At 47.6% G+C, this 19845-nt stretch overlaps 1 protein-coding gene across 1 annotated transcript in view; it reads left to right on the forward strand.

Moving 5' to 3' along the window:
- The first annotated feature begins 4856 nt into the window (after nt 1–4856).
- The window catches only part of LOC131289342 (microtubule-associated protein Jupiter), a 34101-nt gene continuing 19112 nt past the window's right edge, over nt 4857–19845 (forward strand). Inside the window, exon 1 of the mRNA XM_058318575.1 lies at nt 4857–4918. Within this exon, the coding sequence (XP_058174558.1) occupies nt 4857–4918 (62 nt within the window). The remainder of the gene's footprint in view (nt 4919–19845) is intronic.

Raw genomic sequence — 19845 nt, forward strand, 5'->3', positions numbered from 1 at the left:
GCACTTTCTTCCGGAGGTTACGAATTTTATTTTTTACCTAAACCCGGTCATTTGCAAAAAGTCGTAACAAAAAATGGAACTCTGGAAGCAAAAGCATAATAAAACTAAAGCGATGGTTTTTGTCCTGGTGACCTTCAAATTGGATGGTGCGCTTTTTTAGTTAAACGATTTATGGGTGAAGCTAACAAATGCAAAACCACCGAATCACGCGTTCGCGTCACCTGACAGCGTCAGCATACGAACGATAGGCCAATAAAATGTCATTTACCCGCGTGCCAATATTATCGCCACCTTCCTTCGAAGCGGTTTAAGCAAAACAGGACTAAAAAAAACCCGCGGTCGTGGAAAACCACGGTTTCGGTTTGTCGAAGTGGCGTTACGCATGAATGGTCGTTGCTTGAAAAAAAGATGCAATCACGCGTCCGTAGGAATGCAGTTTTGTCTTGGGAGGCGTCGCCCGAGAACGAGGGAGCGCGGGAAAGGAACCGCATGGCGACTCAAGCCAAGAAGGTAAAAAAAGGCATACTTTCCGCATGGTCACCCACACTGGGGTAGGCCGGGGCGGAGTATGGAAAACCGACCAGACAAAACGAATTCACGGTGCGAAAGACGGGTGAACTGAACCTCCTGGATGTTGCGGAAGAAGCAAACCACACAGGAGTCAGCTGTCCGTGTTCGTGTATTTCTGTAGCGATGTGTTTTTTTTTTGCAGCGCCATAAAAGTCTAGAATCAATTTTCCCTTCGTCACCCGCTTCATGGTGTTCCGGGTTTAGGTTTTATTCTTCCTGCGGTGGTTTATTGGTGAGTGATTTTATTTAAATTTCATCAATACGATTCAGATGACATCACATGAACGTTCTTTTTCAATTGTGTTTTTTTTTCTGTATTCTTCACCACGAGGGGGGAAATGCATAGTAATTTGGTCACATTTTCTTCCCTCACATCGTCGTCAGCTTGGCTTTCGGAGAGCGTGGATCGATGTCGGTGAGACATATCGAACGAAGGTCATTGCACGGATAAGCTCTGGCGGGCGAGAACCGATATTTCCCGTCCATTGCGCCGCCAGGTTGTAATAACGCTTTGCACCGCGACTTGTCGGTCGGACCTCAATAATCCAGGTCTTATTCGGTGGATTTGTCATCGTTTAAACATTTCCGGACGAAAAAGCGGCGGCCCGTGAATCAAGAAAATTTTCTCCGGCTCACTTAATCCGGCACCCTGCAGAAATATCAAAAATGACTTCGATGACGATGTAATGAAGCTGGAAGTATTGTGGAACAGCAGAGGGTGGTGGGATGTGGGCATGATGGTTGGGTTAATGGCTGAAAACGTAGAGAACCGATGAAAATAAACATAGAAAACACAGCTGACTCGCAGACGGGCCGACGGGGGGATTACTAATGATCGAGCGTTTCGCTCATCTTTCCCTTTCCCTTGTGCGTCGCGAGACAAGCGAGCACCGAGTTTTCCACGGGTTCCCCGCTCTCGTGCTCTTGGAAATCGCAGGAGGAGAAAGATTAGTTTTTCCTATTGCGAGCAGCTTCAGTGAGTGCCGCCGGCGAGTGAGTGCTACACTGTAAAATGTTTTGGTCGTTTGGAGGTAAAACACGAATCTGTCGAGCACGAGAAACAAATCGTTTTTATTTAATAAATCGTTGATCGTGTTTTATTCGAAGTAATTATATTTTTGTACAGATCTTATGTGTTTCATTATTGACTACTTGTTTTAATGTTCATTTCATTTTTAATTTATTTCGATACTTTCGGTCTTGATTGTGTAATTTTCTTCTGCTGTATTTTACTTTATTTTGCTTTGGTGTTATTTGATCTGAAAAACATTGAAAAAGCTTGTACTTCAGGTTTTCCACCCGGTTCAAGCATCGTGAGTTCCAGTGATGGTGTTTATGTTGCAGCATAATTTCTCTCAAATCGCTGCTTGTCTACGAATCTTTCGCTGAAAATCTCCCATCTCTCGGCGAAGAGCGCAAAGATAAGAGCAGGAGAAATTTCACCCAAGAGAGTGAGAGAAAGTAGATGGAGAGCATAAAACTATGTTCCAACATTCCGATGGGTGGAACTGTTGTATGGGGGAGTTTATGGCCGACTAGCGGCATGTTGTTGATGGCGCTTTTCCTCTGTTGGGGGGGAGCATAGGCAGCGCGGTCTAGATGCAACGCTCTCAATTCTCATCGCTGGTTCTTCTCATTTCCCACCCCGAACCGGAATCACCGAACCCCCCAGAAACTCCCGCATCCCTTCCCTTCCCTTGGTACCGGAGAAGGCGCTAGGGCTCTGATTTCCAGCGTCGCGGGACTGGCTCCGGTCCGGTGGGCTGGCCTGGGAGCGTGCGGTGGCTGTGGCTCAGCTGGGAGGGAGGGGGGGATTGCCACAACGGTTCCCTCGGGTTTCCCGCTCGCTCCACTCGCGCCGTCTCGCTCGGCTGGCCATTTCTCTCTCGCTCGGTCTATGCTGCTCGCCTAGCGGACGACCGGGGCTCGTATAAAATGCCGCTGGCACCGTAAATAAAACCTTAGTCCAAACTCCAGTCTCGTACCGTGCGCATTCCGTGTATTTCCGAGGTGGGTCTTCCTAGCCTTTCTAGTGCTTCTGTGAACAACGGTTTTTCCTCCTCCACCCGGGTTTGGGGGTTTCCTTCCCATCGAGTGCAATTTTTACTGTGGATCAAGTGGATGGTCGTGTGAATAGGACTACGGATTTTGGGTGCCTTTTGTTTCACTGGCGCATAAATTGTGTGTGTGTTTCGAAGGACTTCTTTCGTGGGTGAAGTGCACCCTGGCTAGACAGTTCTTTTCCCGCCCTTCGTTCTACTCCGCGCCCCACTCGTGACAGTTTGTGATTTTTCCGGCCTCTCCGGGGTTAGCGATTTGAAGTGTTGTTGTGGCTCGGGAAATCACTTTCCTCCACACCCTGTGCGAGTGTGTCGAATTGCATACAGTGCAGCATATAAAAGCACTCGCGTAAACAAATACGGGACAGAAAAATAGAACAAAAAAAACTGATTGCATGTTAAGAGCAGCTTAAGAACTCTTAGTGTTTTTTGTATGTGCTTTGTGGCTTTGGCTGACGAAACGCAGCACCGAAGTGGAAGTGTCGGACGATGAACTATTGTTATGCACCGGTGAATGAGAATGGAACCCTGTGTTCGATGTTGACGCAGGGTTTGGGAGTGCATGTTGAAAACATTGTGATCTGGAATCGCGTGAAAAAGGAGAAAAAACTTTGGCCAAAGATTAGAATTTGCAGATGTTGCAGATTGTGTGATTTGTTTGTAGTATGATCTTATTTGTTGAAAAACTATTTGGTGTTGGTTCTTCTCCAGTATGGTGTTCATCATCAGTAGATGAAAATGTGCTAAAACTTATCCCCTTTCTTTGGATTCGATTTGACCATGAAATGTTATCGATCCGACACCAGATGTTGATGGTCGTTGTTGATGATGCTGCAACTTACATGGGGATCATCTCACGCTTTTTTTGTTCATCTCCGAGCAAAAGGCAGCATTCCTAACCTCCATCAACGTGGTTTGCCTTGCGGTGCGAGTCCTTGCACTATACGAACTCAGAAGAGCGAGTTAACCTGTGCTGACGTCACACTTTCGATGCTCCCAGCGGTTCCAGCATCCAGCAGGGATGAACATGTACCAACTTTTTATCACAAATACCACCGCTTTTCCGGCGCATTCGCTGGTGCGGCTATGCTTTTCTCGCTTTCACTTTCGACATTCCCACTCGAGGATGCCACGGGGTTTACGAGGACCTATTTGAGATGTAATTCCGCATTGTGGAGGCTGCTTCTCTCATGGCGCTTTGCGCTATTTTCCTCTCCTTGTGGTGTGGCCCACGGAGCCTCCTTGGACGGTGCCCATGGTATCGATGCTTTTGCGCGATGCTGCGCGCGTACGTGCGTTGTCTCTTTTTTACACATCCCGTTCGCATTCGCGAACTCCCAGCGGGCGACGAAAACATTCCTCCACCCCGTGAGGGAATCCTCGCATTCCGTGGACCACGATGAGTCACTGCGGCATTCCTCGCATCCACCAATACACCGACACATCTGTGTGTGTGTGTGTGTGTGTGTGTATTTTGTTGGATGGTGGCAGACGATCGTCCATCCCGTTCTTCGGATATCGATCGGCGAGTTTCCATAACGCCTTGTTGGATGCTGGAAAAGAGCAGCAGCTGAGAAGAACCTAAACACGGTTGTAACAAGAGTTCAAGTGTCCTAGGATACGCTTCCTGCAACGGGGGGAAGCTCTCTGTTTTGTGTTCGCGCCATCTTTGCTCCCATTTCCCCCCTGTTTATTTTACTGAGAAAAAAAAACACGAACTTTCAGCAGGACTGCGGTGAGAAACTGACACTCATACCAAGGAGCCCGGCTGACGAAAGGAGTCGGTTCCGAAGGCTCCGATAATTTTGTCGCCAGCTCGTCTTCATTACGGTCGGTGGCACGGACGGTTGAAAGACGGGAAAACCTGTTAGTTGAGAGTGTGAAAATTTTCCTAAACTCTAGAATCTGTGCCACGGGAAAAGTGTTTCAAAGTATCGCGCCCCCCCTGTACCTCGGCGTTCTAGTGCGCGTTCCATGCAACAGTTGACCAGCAACCGAATTCTCTATCTTGCAGGTTGAGTTTCAAGAGTTTTCCACCTTTATTTTCCACCAAGAACATTACCGCGAAGCAGTGCAATTTGCTCGCTTACGAAGCAGCGACTAACCGAGTGTGTTCCGAAGCAGTGCTTTTTCGTTTTATTTCCGTTCGTTTGGTACGCATTTCCGTGCGAAAAGCACTCAGTGTTCGCTGTTCGGTTCGACCAATTACACAAAAGCTAAAACAAAATGGCTACATACGCAGCGTTCAAGCACGTCGAGCTGTACAATGTTGGAAACACCAAGAAAAGGTAAGATTTGGAGTGCTTCTCCGGGTTTGGAATATAAAACGGTTGCTTCAGATGAATATTAAACTCATCTAGGGTACAGTTACCTACTTCTAAAATCGCCAAAAATGATGTCAAATATGTACCGAAACATTTTTCCCCTTAATTGTTATGTCCTGTGCAATCACTCGACAATTTTATGTGCCAGGAATTTATTTTCCTCTTCGGTACCAAATCTGCCATAACCCCAAACCGAACCACAGCTGACCGACCTTCAAGGTTAATTTCATTTTTATGTTGATAAAGTAGCTGCTCGGAATCAAGCCATGTTCATGTAATGCTCCGTACTCCTCCGACCAATGAAATGTTCTATATATTTCCCCCCTGAAAGCACACCGCCTCCACCGACCTCGTCATAATTTGGGACGTCGGACGGAAAAGTTGAAATTGAATTGCGTCGGTTGAACACAAATCCCCGACCGAATGGGGGTCACTGAAGTGGGGGGAAGTTGCGTTGCGTTGGTACAAACTGTCGCCAACCGGGGTAAAAAGTCAAACAGGACATCGTGAAAAGCCCACTCGACGACCACACTGGCTGGGATGGGATGTCGTATAAATTAATTTCCTATGCAGCATAAATTCCGATGGATTCCGAGCGAGAGGGGGAGAAAAAATCATTAGAAATACAGCAGGGTGAGGTGTGTGCTGCACTGGTCTGGTCTGGTCTGGTCGCCGCACTTCAAAAAAACGAAGAAACATGGTGATTTTATTTATCTAGGTTCCATCGCAAGGACTTCGATAAAGTGCCAGGATTAAAGGCTAGCCCAAAAGCCTCGTGCAGCAAAAGCTCGGCCAGAAAAGTAGGCCAAAAGGAGGGGAAGGCAAGGTAAAAAAAGGAAGAAGATAGCCAAGTGGAAGAACTAACGCCTCCGCACCCTCGATGGTGTATGGCGATGGGCTTTGCTGGGTTAAGGGCACCGAGTGGCTATTAACATTATGCGAAGGATAATTTCGGGCTGCTCAATCGGTGGCCAGTTGGCTTTGGTGTTTCCTCCGTCTGCAGGATAGGATTGTGTTTTGTTTTTTAGATTGACCGGGGAGTTTGGTCGATTGCCCAGTTTAGAGGGTTTTTTTCCCACTAAGCGTAGTTTGTTGTGTCTGACCAAGAAAGGATTTAAGAACGTCGATTGTAGATCAAACGCAGGAAAAAAGCGAAGGGAATTTGTCGGGCCAATCGATCGATCTGTTGGCAAGTGAAGTGGTTCATCGAAAGTCTCCTTAAGTAGAATTTCTGCTTCTAGCTTTAGGAACAATTGGTCCCAAAGGGAGGTTTGGAATGGTGTCATGGTCAGCTTGCTTTTCTAATTTCGATAAGATGGTAATAGAGTTGGCAATGGAGTAGATGCTACACGATTTTTATTACCCTTCACTGCCGAGTTATATTCATTGATTGTTGGAAAACCCGGTTTGCTGTTTGTTTTCTGTTCATGCCACTCCCAAATACATGCCATTACTGTTCGATTTCATGTTGCTCTTTTAGTACCGTTTAGTCGCTTTCTAATGTTAATCTCACATTACGCGGTGCGATTTCCAGTACACGATAATTTCTCTCCACCGAACACTTTCATTCTGTTTGACCCAGCTTTGCTGGCCAGCCTTTCTCACCTGTTCACAAGCCCCCGCCCGTGTTGGAGTGGTGTATTTCGGTGATAAATTATTAATTTCTCGATTATTGCAATTACTTTCGCGGGCGGATGAGTTAGGCCAGCGCCAGCCTGTTAGTGTACCCTTTCTACTACTGTGGGGAGAAACGGTGGAAACGAGGGGTGGAACCGAATATAAACTAAATTTTCCTGTGTGTTTCTTCTTCTCCCGTCTGCCTGTGGAGGGGTTCAGTCCACCCTTCTCGCCATTCGCTACCGATTTGATCGATCGAATGCGCGCGCGCTATGGGCTTATGGGGCTATGCTCACGGTATGCTGCCCATCACGGTCAGTGGCGCCTCCCCATAATGTTTTTTTTCCCAGCCGCCAAATGGGTTTGCGTCTTTTTTCGAATAAAAAATGGGTAACCGGCACACAACCAGCCTCTCTGTTGCCACTCTCCCCGCTCCTCGTGGCTGGCTGACGTCTGGGGAGCTAAGATGGTTTACTTTTGTATTTACTTAACTCGGTTGTAAGACATGGGGCTGGAGAAAAGTGATGCGGTTACTGCATCACAACAAAAGAAAAGGGACATCGTGAATATTTGGCGCATAAATGGGTCCCTCGTCGTTGAAATAAAAGTATGGGGGCTTGTTCGTTTTAGAACTCTTTTCCCTCGGGAAGGTTATGCTCTGTTTACAAATCGGTGCCTTTTAAGAACGAACAAAACAGCGAAATTAAATGTTGCTCTAAGGAAGATACCATATAATTCAAGGCTCTGGCATTGATGTTACCGTTTTTGCATCGTTTGACGAACATATGCTAGCAAAGTTAAATATTAGCACAAAGCAAACCTTCCGCTAGCTTCAGGGACAGGTGATGGACCTCCCTCCCGGAGTATAAACATTCGGTCTTTATGTTTCACTTTCACGACCAACCTATCGGTTCCCGTCTACCGCGTTTGAACTGTTTGCCGATCAAACTGGAAGGGCACCTTTAATTAAGTCGAGCTACATACAACCCTTACCAAGGGTTTCCCTACCTTAGCTATGGGCTATACGAATGCAGGAATAAAAATAGGAGGCAGGTACATTCCCATCGAGCTTGGAGGCGAAAATTCTCATTTATATCTGTTGTCTTACGCTTATGACGTTTTCCTTTCGTTTCATCCACCGGAGGGGTTTGTTTCGCGTAGGTTTTCTTCACACTATTTTTTGCTGTACTATCGTGATTTATTGACCATTAAATGTATGTATAGAGCCGAGCCTCAGGTTACCTATCGTGGAACTAATTAGGGAGCCATTTCGAAGCTGTAGCTACAAAGTGTTGTAGTTATTATTAAATGCAGTTGCTGCAACAAAAACGTTGGTTTTAGTAAAAAACTTTAAGGTGATAAATATCTTTGATTTAGTCGACTAGAAACTTGTCGTTTTAACAGCAGTTGTTGCAGTTATTTAACCTTAATTAAATGGAAACATTTTTCTTAAAATGAATGATCATTTAATAGAAAACCCATCGCCTGTTAAGAGGCGATACGACAGGATTTTGCGCAAAAATTTCCGTTAGCGTAATTCGAAAATAAATGGTCACAAATTGTAACTCGATTTCGCTTCGACAAAATGTCGTTTTGACAAGTGATGATGTGCTATTTCTTTTTTTTTTCACGGCCATCGTTCATCGACCCCGAAAAGCGTTTCACGCCATTCCTTGCACGTGGCCTATATATCTAACGTTGCTCCATTTTCCTCGCACCGGCAACTTCCCAAAAACTAACAGGAGAAAAAAGAAATGGACTAAACATCGGGAACAGATTCCACCAATTACGGATAATTACAAATGAGCTGCTGCATTTTCGGGAGTCACCGACACCGCACGCTTGGCCACATCAGACCCGACCGGAAGTGGACGATTTCTGCCCCCCCCTCCCCCCCCCCCCCCCCCTTCTCACTTCACCCACTACCATCATAGTTTTCCCTTTTGGCAACCATTTTTTGTTTTGTTTTTTTGTTGAAGAACGTGTCGTTGACCACCGAAAGGCGCTTGATGATGGCACTATTAGGCTTGGCCTGGTGAACATTAAAATGGAGCCACACATAGACAGATACTGTACGAAGCGGGAAAATACAAAAAAATCGGATCTGAATCACTCCGGAACCGCAAACCCACTGTCCCATGAGCGTGTGTGTGTAATACATTCATTAGCAGTGAACTTTCATCGCGTTTTCGGTTCGGTCGGTTTAACTTCACCACCCCGTACCAACTCCCGCCCCCCGTCACCACTCTCAGAAGACAAACGGAACAAACAAAACATAAAAGTACGACCACGTCTGCGGACACGTGTTATGAGCTTTTAATTTTTCGGACAAGACCCACCGGGCTCCCCGATTTCACGTGAATGGGTTTCGCTCGGAGGGGGTCGTTTTGCATTCTTTTTTTCTACTTCTCTTCCCCTCTCGATAGTGCTGCGTTTTTATGCAAATGAGGTTATGATTGTAACTGTCATAAAGTAATATGCGAGCATAACCGATTCACAATCCCTACCCCATTCGGAGCAGCGGAACATTTGATTCCAACGCAAACCGAGACGACCCCCCCGAAGGAGCGATGAATAATTAAAAGCATGCATTACACATACGCAAATTCCTTAGCATATGAAACCATTGGGTTCGGAAAATAAACAGGCGCAAGCTTTTACTGCCAGTGGCGCAGCAGACAGAAGCAACTGTTCTTTTCCGCCGACCCTTTGCTTTTATTGCAGGCCCTTTCCTTGGAGGCCTTAGGGATGTGCTCGTTTGTGCACTTGCTACTAGTACGGCGGATAAACAATTAATTATTGTTGTCTGTTAACCGGTGGCTAGTTTCCTACGCTCACGTGTGCCTCAAAAGCATCGAAGACACTTGCTAAGGGCGCGTCGGAAAGACAAGGTTTACGCATAAACGCAAAAGCGCTTTCCCGCTGTCAAACAAATATACACATTTTAAAGCCCCCGGTTTTGATCGTGCCCCGATTGCGACCACCTACCGATTTTTGTGATGCTTTGTGTGTTTGTAATGTTTCGTTTGTTTCTTCCCCGGACGGTCCGGCTTTCGGCCGCGATGTGTAACGGCTTTCCAGCCATATTTCACAGATTGGGGCCATTTTTCTTCGCCACGATTACGATCGCGAGCGAGATTTCTTAGCGCTTTTAGTGGCTTGCGTTTTGATGATGATTTTCATAAATGACCCCCGTGGTTTGAAATTTATAACCCGTTACCCGCGGTGCGCTTGTTCGTTTCGCCCCTCCCCAGAGGAAGCAGTGAAAGTGTTACGTTTACGTTGCTCCGGGTACCGTTTCGCTGTTCGATTTGGAAAACTGTCAAAAAAGTCAAAATATTACCGCAACCGGCACAACATTTCACCGACTGTATATGCAAATAATGTGTAAAGCTTAGTGTCTAATTTTGCTTCTTTTCTTGTTTTCTTCTCTGTTGTAGGTAAGTGGACACGAAAACGATCTCAACGATTGGCCATTTCCTTCCGGTGGCACGCCGTATGTGATGTGAGAAAGTTAAATTTTCTTCCCCCCCTCCCGAACCGCCGAATGGAGCTTCCTGCAGCCTTCGCGGACAGCAAAGGAACACAACAAAATACGCAACCGGACAAATTACTCGTACCTGTCAAAACTTCCACCACTATCTTCATCATTCATTGCACACCCGAAGAACGGAGGACGGCTGTGGGGAGCACCCGAAGAGCGGGTGGTTGAGGGATCTTGCCCCCAAGGGTTGGCGGATAATCGGGTGCGCGTTGAAAAATGCGCGCACCCAGCAAAGAGGAAGCCCGAAAAGAAGCAGCAGAGTCGACACACGGTCTGTGATGTGTGGGGCTAATGTTAACTGTCTGGTAACGACCATTTCCTCACCTGGCGAAGACCCAAAACGTCAGCCCTTTTTGTCAGCGAGGCAGGGAGAAGGGAAGTCTGGTAGTCCACTTTGGGTGCGCCTGCGATCTCACCTATCGGGAAGAAGGTTACCGGAATGGCGTTAGTTTGTTTCCATTTTGTTAGCTTGTCACGAGATAAAAAGGTGACGGCGGTAAGGAAGGAAGGAAGGAAAGTAGAGCTATACAGCCGTGTCCCCTGCCGAGGAAGGTGTGTCAGGTCCGAAGGGATACACCGAGGTCGTAGAAATAGCCTGCAGCAAGTAGTAGCAGCACCCCGAACATGTCCGTGAGCGTATGCGGACGCGAAGTCACCGTAAATCGGTTAAAGAATACATGCACGAACAGGAAGTCCACTGTCGTCGGCGAGAAGATTTGTAGCATCTACGTGTCCCGAGTCCGAGTGGGATCCGAGCGGCTGACGAGCAGAAGGTGAATTCCGAGATAATTTAAATGGAGATGGAAAAAACAACGGGACACTGAAATAGATTCCTCGCAACATGGCATACCAGATAAAAGTGGTTCTTCTCTTCGGATGCTCCAAATTGGTTCATTCCACTGAGTTTTACCGGGCTTATGCTAACGGGAATCCGTTAAACCTATTTTACATGGTGCCACATTGTATTTGTTAATTATAAAGCCGTACTTAAATAGGATTTGTTTTCGGCTGTGCGTCATTCGCTGCTCAATCACGCTTTGGCCAAGAAGTTTTCCCATCCTCTCCCGATGAGTTACTTGTCCCCAACGGTGTATAGTTGCTTACGTCGGCCTGTAAAATTGTAATTAGACAAGCACACAACGAACAATCAGTTCGTTTGTCCATTCTCACACAACGAATCGTTCGGCCTCGAGTGATCGCGCGCGTTAGAATTAGTTTCAAGCCGTCAAAATTCCACTGAACCCAAGTCGTGACAACCGATGGTGTGCGATTAAGCGGCCAAGCAACTACCATTTGGTGGTTAATTTAATTAAATTATTCCCCCACGTTCCGAATCGGCCGGGAGGGACAAACATTAAAGGAATGCCGACCATCAGGTTGCTACCAGCTGGCCCTAATTAGTCAATGCACACTGGCAAGTGACAGTCGAACAGAGGATTTCCATAAGCGACCCAACCCACATTTATGATTCCTCCTCGAGGCCGTATGAAAGATGCCCGTCGGGAACGCGGCCCTTTGGTGCGATCAATCATCTTTTCTAAGCTCACCGTTTCGACTACTTTCACCCGTTCTTACCGGCATTAGTCCGGGGGATGGTCTGCTACAAAATGGGTTTTACAACGCGCCTGCTATTGCTCTTAACGGCTTCCTCTCAGGCCCTTTTCCTGGCGAATTCGAATTGCACTAAGTGTTTGTGTGGGTCGATGAATGATGACAATGCTACCGGGCGTAGCTTATGGAAATACGACGTCGAACTGTTCCTCCCAACATTGGTGTTGCGTGTTGCCTCTCCCATGTGTGTGTGTGTGTGTATAGAAAACGAGGGAAATTGAAATTTTGACAGTTTTCCTTAAACGTTTGAGAAATGATAGCGTGAACGAGATAAATCTTCACACCTTCCCGCGGGTTGAGTGTGTAGAGGTGTGGGGTTGGAGAAACACGATCGTGTTCGCACGCCAAAGGGTGGATGATCGCCAATTTTCCTCGCCGTCTGCTGAACCGGTATGCGCGGTTTTTAACATCTTGTTCATCGTTGTAGGCGAGAGTGTGATCAGTTGTTCGCGATAAAGGGAGAGAGGCGGGAGTGGTGGTTTTTCGTTTTAGAAAATGGCCTTCTGTTTGCCCATCTCGTGCCCTGGTATCGTTACTGCTAGCTGGTGTGTCTGTAATGAAGTTGGCTGTCGATTATCATACACCGGGAGCAATGGAAAATGGAATCTTGCCTCTAGTTAAGGGGGGGAGACTGCGAACATTAATCATAAGGTTGGAAAAAGGCTTTCTGCTTCTTGCAGCGCGCTCTCGGCGTGTGCATTATTGGCGTGCGACGACGGTGGTGGTGGCAGCTGCAGTAAGCCGGCATCTCGCCGGCCACCGTAGACTTAGGCCCTCGACCTACACACAACACAACACATCGCAAAGTACACGGAAACTTTCCACTAAACGAATGCTTCTTTTCGCTGCACTAATGCACACACAATGCTTTGGCAACTAATCTCGAGGCCGAGGGGGTCTTTCCCGACGGAAAGTAACTGGATTAGGAGAAATCATAATTTGGCCTGCGAGTGTGGAAGCGAGAAAGATTTCTTTCTTTTTTTGATAAATGATCAATTTAATGGCCAAGATTTTCCTCCGATTCGCTTAGTATAAACGGGTGGTCCCGTTTGTAACCGATTGGATTTTTGATGGTTTTTATGTGGCCTTAATGAACGATTTCGTTTCACTTGCGCGATATGATGAATCATATTGCACCGGGAAAGCCGAGGTGCATCAGCATTTTTCCTCCATTTGTCTTCTCTCTCCGCACGCTTGATTGCCTGTTGCGCATCGACGTCGTTTCTCAACCCCGCTGTCCAATTTAACGATTTGCCATTAATTTTCCTCTCCCCGGAAGTTGGAAGCGAAAGTCAGGTGTCGGGAGAGATAAGGTTGGCCCAATTCGGTGTTGCCCGGAATTTTACGAACTAATCTTCGATGTCAACGCGCGAGATCACCTTCGCTCCGGGGCGAATATCTTAATTAACGGGAACCATAATCAAACGATGGCCGTTTCGGGTTTGGATTCGGTTCACGCCCTTAGCACTCCCCGGCTCCTCTTCAGTCTGGTGCGCAGGTGTTGTGGAGTGGTCCGAAATTCATCACCTTGCCTTGAATCGAAACCTGCCCGTCGGCTCAGCCGCGAAGACTGATATGACTTTATCACCAAAAATCAGCTTCCATAAATTTACGCTCGCGAGCTCCGTTGAAAGAAGTGGGTTCCCAGTGTCTGGCTGGCCGCCTTTGCCTTGGATGATCCTCGGGGGCACCAGAACAACCAGGGATGCTCAATTTTAGATCTTCGATTGGCGCTTTAAATGGGTGTAATAAAATGTTAATCATTTGGTAATTTATTTACCGATAAACTTTATGACTTCTCCCAGGCAACGTTGTAGGCGCGGAGCGGAGTTGGACATGCTTAAACTTTTACTTCGGTGTGTGTGGGAAGAAAAACAACACCGCTCGAGGAATGTGCTCATTTTCCGCAAACTTGTTCGGTCCCATGCAGGAAGAAGCTGCATATGAGCGCGCACTCTAGTGAACCTGTGAAGGCAAACATCTGAAGAGCCTCCGGAGATGAGAATCTCGTTGCCATCTCTATTATTTTAATTAATTTTAGCATGGCGTGCGGCCAAGCCCGACTTCTTCGGCGTCCGATGCGATCTTCTTCCGGACTTCTCCGAACCTGAACCCCGAACTCGAAAGCGTACGCCTCGAACTCGAGCGCGACTCAACACGATCGCGATGCAATTAATTAAATCGAGAAATTTACATACCTATGCGCCCCGGCTCGGCTGCTGCCCTGGTTATCGTAAAACTTCATCTTGCGCGTTTTCCCCCCCAAGCGCGCGAGCCTATCTGCAGTCATTGATCTTCGAAGCCTCCCGACGGAGCCGAATGGTAGATTTTTTTCCCCCCGTCTTTTGTTTCAACCGTGGCGAGGTGTGGTAGCTCGGGTTTTTTGCTTCAGTATCTCATTCCGATTAGCTGGGGAGGGAATTCCATAGTGCGGTTTTCCACGCCATTCCCCCCAGTCTCCGAGTGCAATGAGGAGCGAAGAAAAATAAAACACAGTCATCTCTTATGGCACACCATAAATTATATGCCACTTTTGTTGCGGTGTGTTCGTGGCCTAGACGAAGAGTTGTTTCCACCGCGACGGGCAGGGCTAGTTCCCTCTTCCAATAAGTGACGTATTGAGTATCACTGGAGCTTGCTTGCTCTGGTAATTTATCCCCCAGGCGCAGACATATTCGATAGTGTGCTTTGTGGCTTTAACAAGCCCTCGACGGGTTTTCCACCAAGTCGACGGATCGTCTTGCCTTCTTTCGTCTTACTTCAATCGCATTTCCGACTGGAGTACTTGAGCGCACGAGCTCCACATTTGATCGTCGTTGGTTGGCCTTAGCCGCGATAACTAATCATCCCCACCGCACGGGCCCTTTTGTGGGGAGTGTCGCGGCAAGAACTCCGACATTATCACTTCCCGTAATTGTCTGCGTAATCGGGCTGGTTCTCTGCTCCGACATTACCTAGTTCTTGCGGTTTCCGCGGTTCCTGTGGCTTGGACATACACTTGCCCCAGCGAGAACCAAGCGAGTGGGCATTTCCTAGTCCAACCCTCCGCTTGTCATGTTTAATTTTCTTCTCGTCTATACCAATGTGTGCGGTCTCCAAGCTGTAGCGCCACGGTGCGCGCAAAGAGCTCTGAGCGTCCACTCCTTGCGGTTAATGGGCGTCATGATGGTTAGCTCGCTGCACATGTAACGAGGGGAGAAAAGCAGGCCACCAGACAGACAGGGCATGGGCATGGACGCGCTGCATTCCACCGCAGAAATCATGTTATCATGTCAGCCCTATCAGCTGTTAATGGAGACAGGTTGCTGCCGTGAGCAACCAATGCGCTGGAACGGTTACACAGCAGCAGTGAACAGATCCTCGAATCGGACGATAACATTGTACAAAGTTCTCGTCGGATTAATATTGAATGTCAACTTCTGAACTTGGAAAGTTGGTGTCGGGGTTTGACTAATGTCTCAGATATCTTGTAAACGCCATGTTTGGGTTTAAGAGACAACGTTCCTCGAGATCCTCTACTACACATTGCAGCTATTCAAGGAACCAATACCAGCTATCGGGAGTGTTGCATGATTCAAGTTTGTTGCTAGTAACCTTAAAGTTGCCTCAATCACCCTAGAGCGTCCATTTGGGGGAGAGTTTCGCCTTTTTTACTTTCCTCCATATTTCGTTTTATGGCCAGAGATTAATTCTATTGGTGCAATAAATCGCGCTCAGATAGGTGAGATTTTATAACACTCTTTTTTAGTGGGTTTTATCCGAAAATCATACAATATTGGGGATCTGTTGTTTCTAAGTCGCTATCATCTCTGTGTCGGGAACATTACTCAATTAAACTACTTTCTATCGGCAAATAAAAATAAAACGCAGGGAACAACGTGGTACGTTCAATGAACCTCTTCTGCCGTGCTTAGCTTTGTTTTGGTTTGGGTATCTTCCCTTTCCTTTGTACACTGATACCGAAGCACCACGTTAATCCGCTTAGTTGGCTCCGTTTGGTGCAATAGTACTTCGTCTATTGGGATTTTCCAATGGCGACCATTCTGTCTGGAAAGCCTCTGCCTCAGAATGGTTCACTAGTTTCAGCTGGGAAGCTCCATAGCTGATGTACGATTGCGGGCTTGTGTCGGACAGTGGGAGCAAACGGAGGAGCGTGGGGTTCGTTCCGAAGTGTAACGAAACGATTGAAGTTTTCGATTGAAAAGTAACTGGAAACCACTGGCATGGAACGGGAAGGTTTTATGGTTAAGCCATCGCAAGTCTTCTCTCCGCCCAGCGGATAAGGGCTTAGCCAACACATCTGGTTGTAGAACAAACTCCAGTTCAACCGTGGCTGTTTGTGGTACTGCACGGGACTTACGTTAATACGATTTTGAACCATAAACAGAGCTCCGGTTCCAGGGAACACTTACGGTAGTTCTCAGCATTTCCGCGGTTGGCAATAGCGTTTTCCGTGGATTCCCAAGAACTTCTGACGTATCTTCTACGCCACGCTCACTCCTCCGATGGGTGCTATTTATTCCGCATTGGCCTGGTTTCCGTGTGTCGCCGGGAATCGGATTTTGCGCCGGCCGAGAACCGGGAACCTAAAACGATGGCGCACATTCTTGGAAGTAGTTCATTTGAAGGTTCCATGCCTTCTTTTTTGTGAACCATTTTGTTGCCTGCTGCGGAAGAAGCGAACGAGTAAGTTAGGCAAGTAGTTGTTGGACCCTTCGGAACACAAACTATCGCCTTTTCGTCGACGGTCGTCTCGGATTGATGCGACAGAAATAGATTCTCCCGGCCGAGGAGGTAAGGAACCCATACTTTTACGACCAGAACGGTGTGAATAGGTTTTGGCCACGAGGGTGAGAGATTTGTCTTCCGACTTCCAGCGATTGATGTGCCTTCGCTTGGCCGTGGTTCCCGAGAATTGGAAGGATTACGATTGGTGATTTGTTTACGATGATGCGCGGTGGAATATGGGGCTTGCGATGGAGGGGTTTAGTTGGACAGAAGGGGTTCGAATGGAATGTTTGCGGTGAAAAATGGTTTCAACAAAGACATGTCACGGGAATGTTTAATGATTAGCGTGTTAAATTGTGAGCTAGTCGTACTGTAGGATTGTTTACTAACGTGGAGGTATGAGGAATGGTATTTACACAAAGTGTTTGTTTTATTCCGGACAGTTTGACAAGCATGACGGTAAATCTTAACAGTAAAACATACTTCATGGTAGTTCTCTTTTATAGAACAAATGAGTTTGGCATATCAATAATATATGTAATAATGCGAATAGTATTTTCCTCCTGTACTAAATTCAGAATTCTGTTCTGAACCTAGTCCCCGTTCAGGAAACGAACGTTCAAAGGGCATTGCTAATAACCATTCCCATGTGGGAAGTTCATTGTCATGCAATGGCTGCCGGTGGGTGCAGCCTTACTTTTTTTTTAAACTCCCTCTTCCGGACAGAGACGGTTCCAGTCCCGCCACCGTAGTTGACCTGGCGCCGTCCGTGGCCCTGCCCCAGAGTACTTTTTCTTGACTTTCCCAGGGCCCCCGGGTCAACTGTCGGAAAGGGTTTGCCTTCCCAACCTATTCGCGCGGCAAGAAAGTAGAGGTTTCGCGACTAAAATTACCATACCGGGTATGTGGCGTGCAACTTTAGCCGAAACCCGCTTGGTAGTGGAGCAACTTGTCTGGCCCGTCCGTGAGGCAGACGATGGAAACAGCCGGTTGCACTTGCAGAAGCATGCAACTATGCTCCCCTTTTGGTCTCGGACCCAGGCTAACCGTTCTCGGTTGGTTTGAGTTGCCTCACGGCCCCCCTCATGGTGTTTCTAAGCCCCTTCGTGGTTTAGGCTTCAGAACTCGGCCGGTTTCGCATTGAACCCCGGAGCACACGCTCCCGACACGCCTCTGGGCGAGTGTTTAGTGTTTAGCGGTGGATCTATAAATAGCCGTGTCACGTGTTCCGTGACAGGCGACCGCGTTAGTTTTTCTCGCAGCGCTTGTTGAACTCCAACTTTTGACGCAAGCGAAGATGCGCTACGATGAGGCCGGGTCCTCCTAGGCCTATCTAGGAAGTAACATCGATGATCTCGTTGCAATGGACGATAACCATAAACGAGTTGACGAGACGAGAGAGAGAGAGTGTCTGTTTATTGCTCCAGTCGGTGCTCCATTCGCGGCCCGTTTCTGTTTGGGAGTGAGAAGTGGATGAATTAAACGTTGAGAAACACTCCGAAACTCCGACCACGACTAGAAAGGGCTCTGTAAGACGTAAACGGACAGAAACGAAACGGCTCGGTGTGTTTTATCGCACTTTTCCAATCGAGAATTGATTGTGGTTCTACCGGGCCGACCGACCAGCAACAACACATGCTTGGTCCAACGCCGCGCGCCTAGAACCGACCTCTCTGCTAGTCCTCAGCATAGGAGTGAGCACTCCCAGCACTCCGATGCACCGAATGGGGTGTTGCTGTTACACCGTGTGTGCCTTCGTTTACTTAAAAATAGCTCTGGAAAAACTCTTTCCATGGTGTGGGTGTCCCATCGTGTTGCGGTAGTCCAATTGGATGGATGGCGATTGGTGGCCGTGCCTTGGCCATAGGTGCGGTTCATTGAACTCCAGCATGGACACAAAACAAACGGGCTACTACGGGCCCTTCGCTAAGGGAAATGACTTAAGTTTTTCCCTTTCCACTGCTCTGCACACATCTGTGATTGCTCGCCTGACACCTTCCGCCTGTTGGGGTCCCTCCCCAGAAGCTCTTGTACCCCTCCCCATATCGGACCCACACGTCATTATTTATCGTTAAGCGCGAAGCGGTGGTGTAGGGTGCATATATAGACGCCCTTTCCTTGTCATCAATCCGGCACATTTTCCCCAGACCCAGGGAGTGTGATGATCAATCAGGGTAATATTTCCACTCGCGTATCACGAAGTAGTTGGCTTATCTTTTTATGGTGAACAATTAGAATCTCCACTATCTTTACGATTGCGTGGATAAACGCCCTCCCTTCGACGGACGCCTCTCTTTCGCTTGATGACGAGTGGCATCGAAATGGCACCAAAGGCGACAGTATAGCGTTACGAGGCTCGTTCGCGTTTGTGTTGTGTCTATCTTGTTGCAGGCAATTTATATTAATGGACCTCGCAATAGACACGAACCCGTGAATGACTAATTGGTTGTGCCTTCCCCCGGTGGGTGCGAGATGAAAAATCGCTTGTCAACCCGGACAGGCATGAATTATGCTCCGAGGGGTTTCTTTTTAGTTTCCTTCCACTCCACAAACTTGGGCAATTATCCACTCTTTTCGCGTGTCTTTAGGAAAGTTTGCGCATCGAAATTAATTACTTCCTGAGGTACCTCTTTTTTCCTTTTGCATTTCCTTTTTCGCGAGACACACAAAAAAAAGGGGAATCAATAAAGTCCCAATTGATTATGGCAAATTTGCAAAAGATTTAGGGTTGCCCAGGGTTTGTCGATCGTTTCCTCGTACCCTTCGTACCCGGTTCGGGGACCCATCAGTTCGCGGATGTTTAACGTCGCACGAACTCTAACAACCCCTATCTGGCACCATCATTCAATTTCAGCTTTTGGTTCCCAGAAATTTGGAAATCAATCCTCCGCGAACCGAACGGCCGAATGAACCCGGTGCAAAGTGGATGGATCTTCCGGCCATCGATGGCATATCGAACGGGTCAATTCAAACCCCGGGTCTCTCCCCGTGTTTGGAACCGAGACCCCCCACAGGTGGCGTGAATCGTGCGACAAGGCACAAGAGGAAGAGTAGAAAAAGTAAAAATCCCCACCGAAATCTTTCACATCCTTCGAAAATACGTCTCCCCGTGGCCCATTCCTTCTCGCCAGTGTGTCCGCCGAAAATTAGCCACTTCCCTTTCCCATTTTCACCCCGAGCAAACGCGAACCCGAATTAATCTAAAACACCGAAACCACCAGCACCACCAGACCTTAATCCGTTAACCAATCATCTCACCAGCGGGAAAGATGTGTGTTCCGAGGGTGGTCCGCAGGTGAAGGTTCGCCCGGTCCCGTTGGAACTCCTTTCTTTTAAATGGAGGAACCCCATTAGGATGGGGGGCAGTGTTGCAGTGTTCTACTCCGTACTA

This window comes from Anopheles ziemanni, chromosome 3 (assembly GCF_943734765.1).
Source record: "Anopheles ziemanni chromosome 3, idAnoZiCoDA_A2_x.2, whole genome shotgun sequence".
In the NCBI taxonomy this organism is placed as follows: domain Eukaryota; kingdom Metazoa; phylum Arthropoda; class Insecta; order Diptera; family Culicidae; genus Anopheles; species Anopheles ziemanni.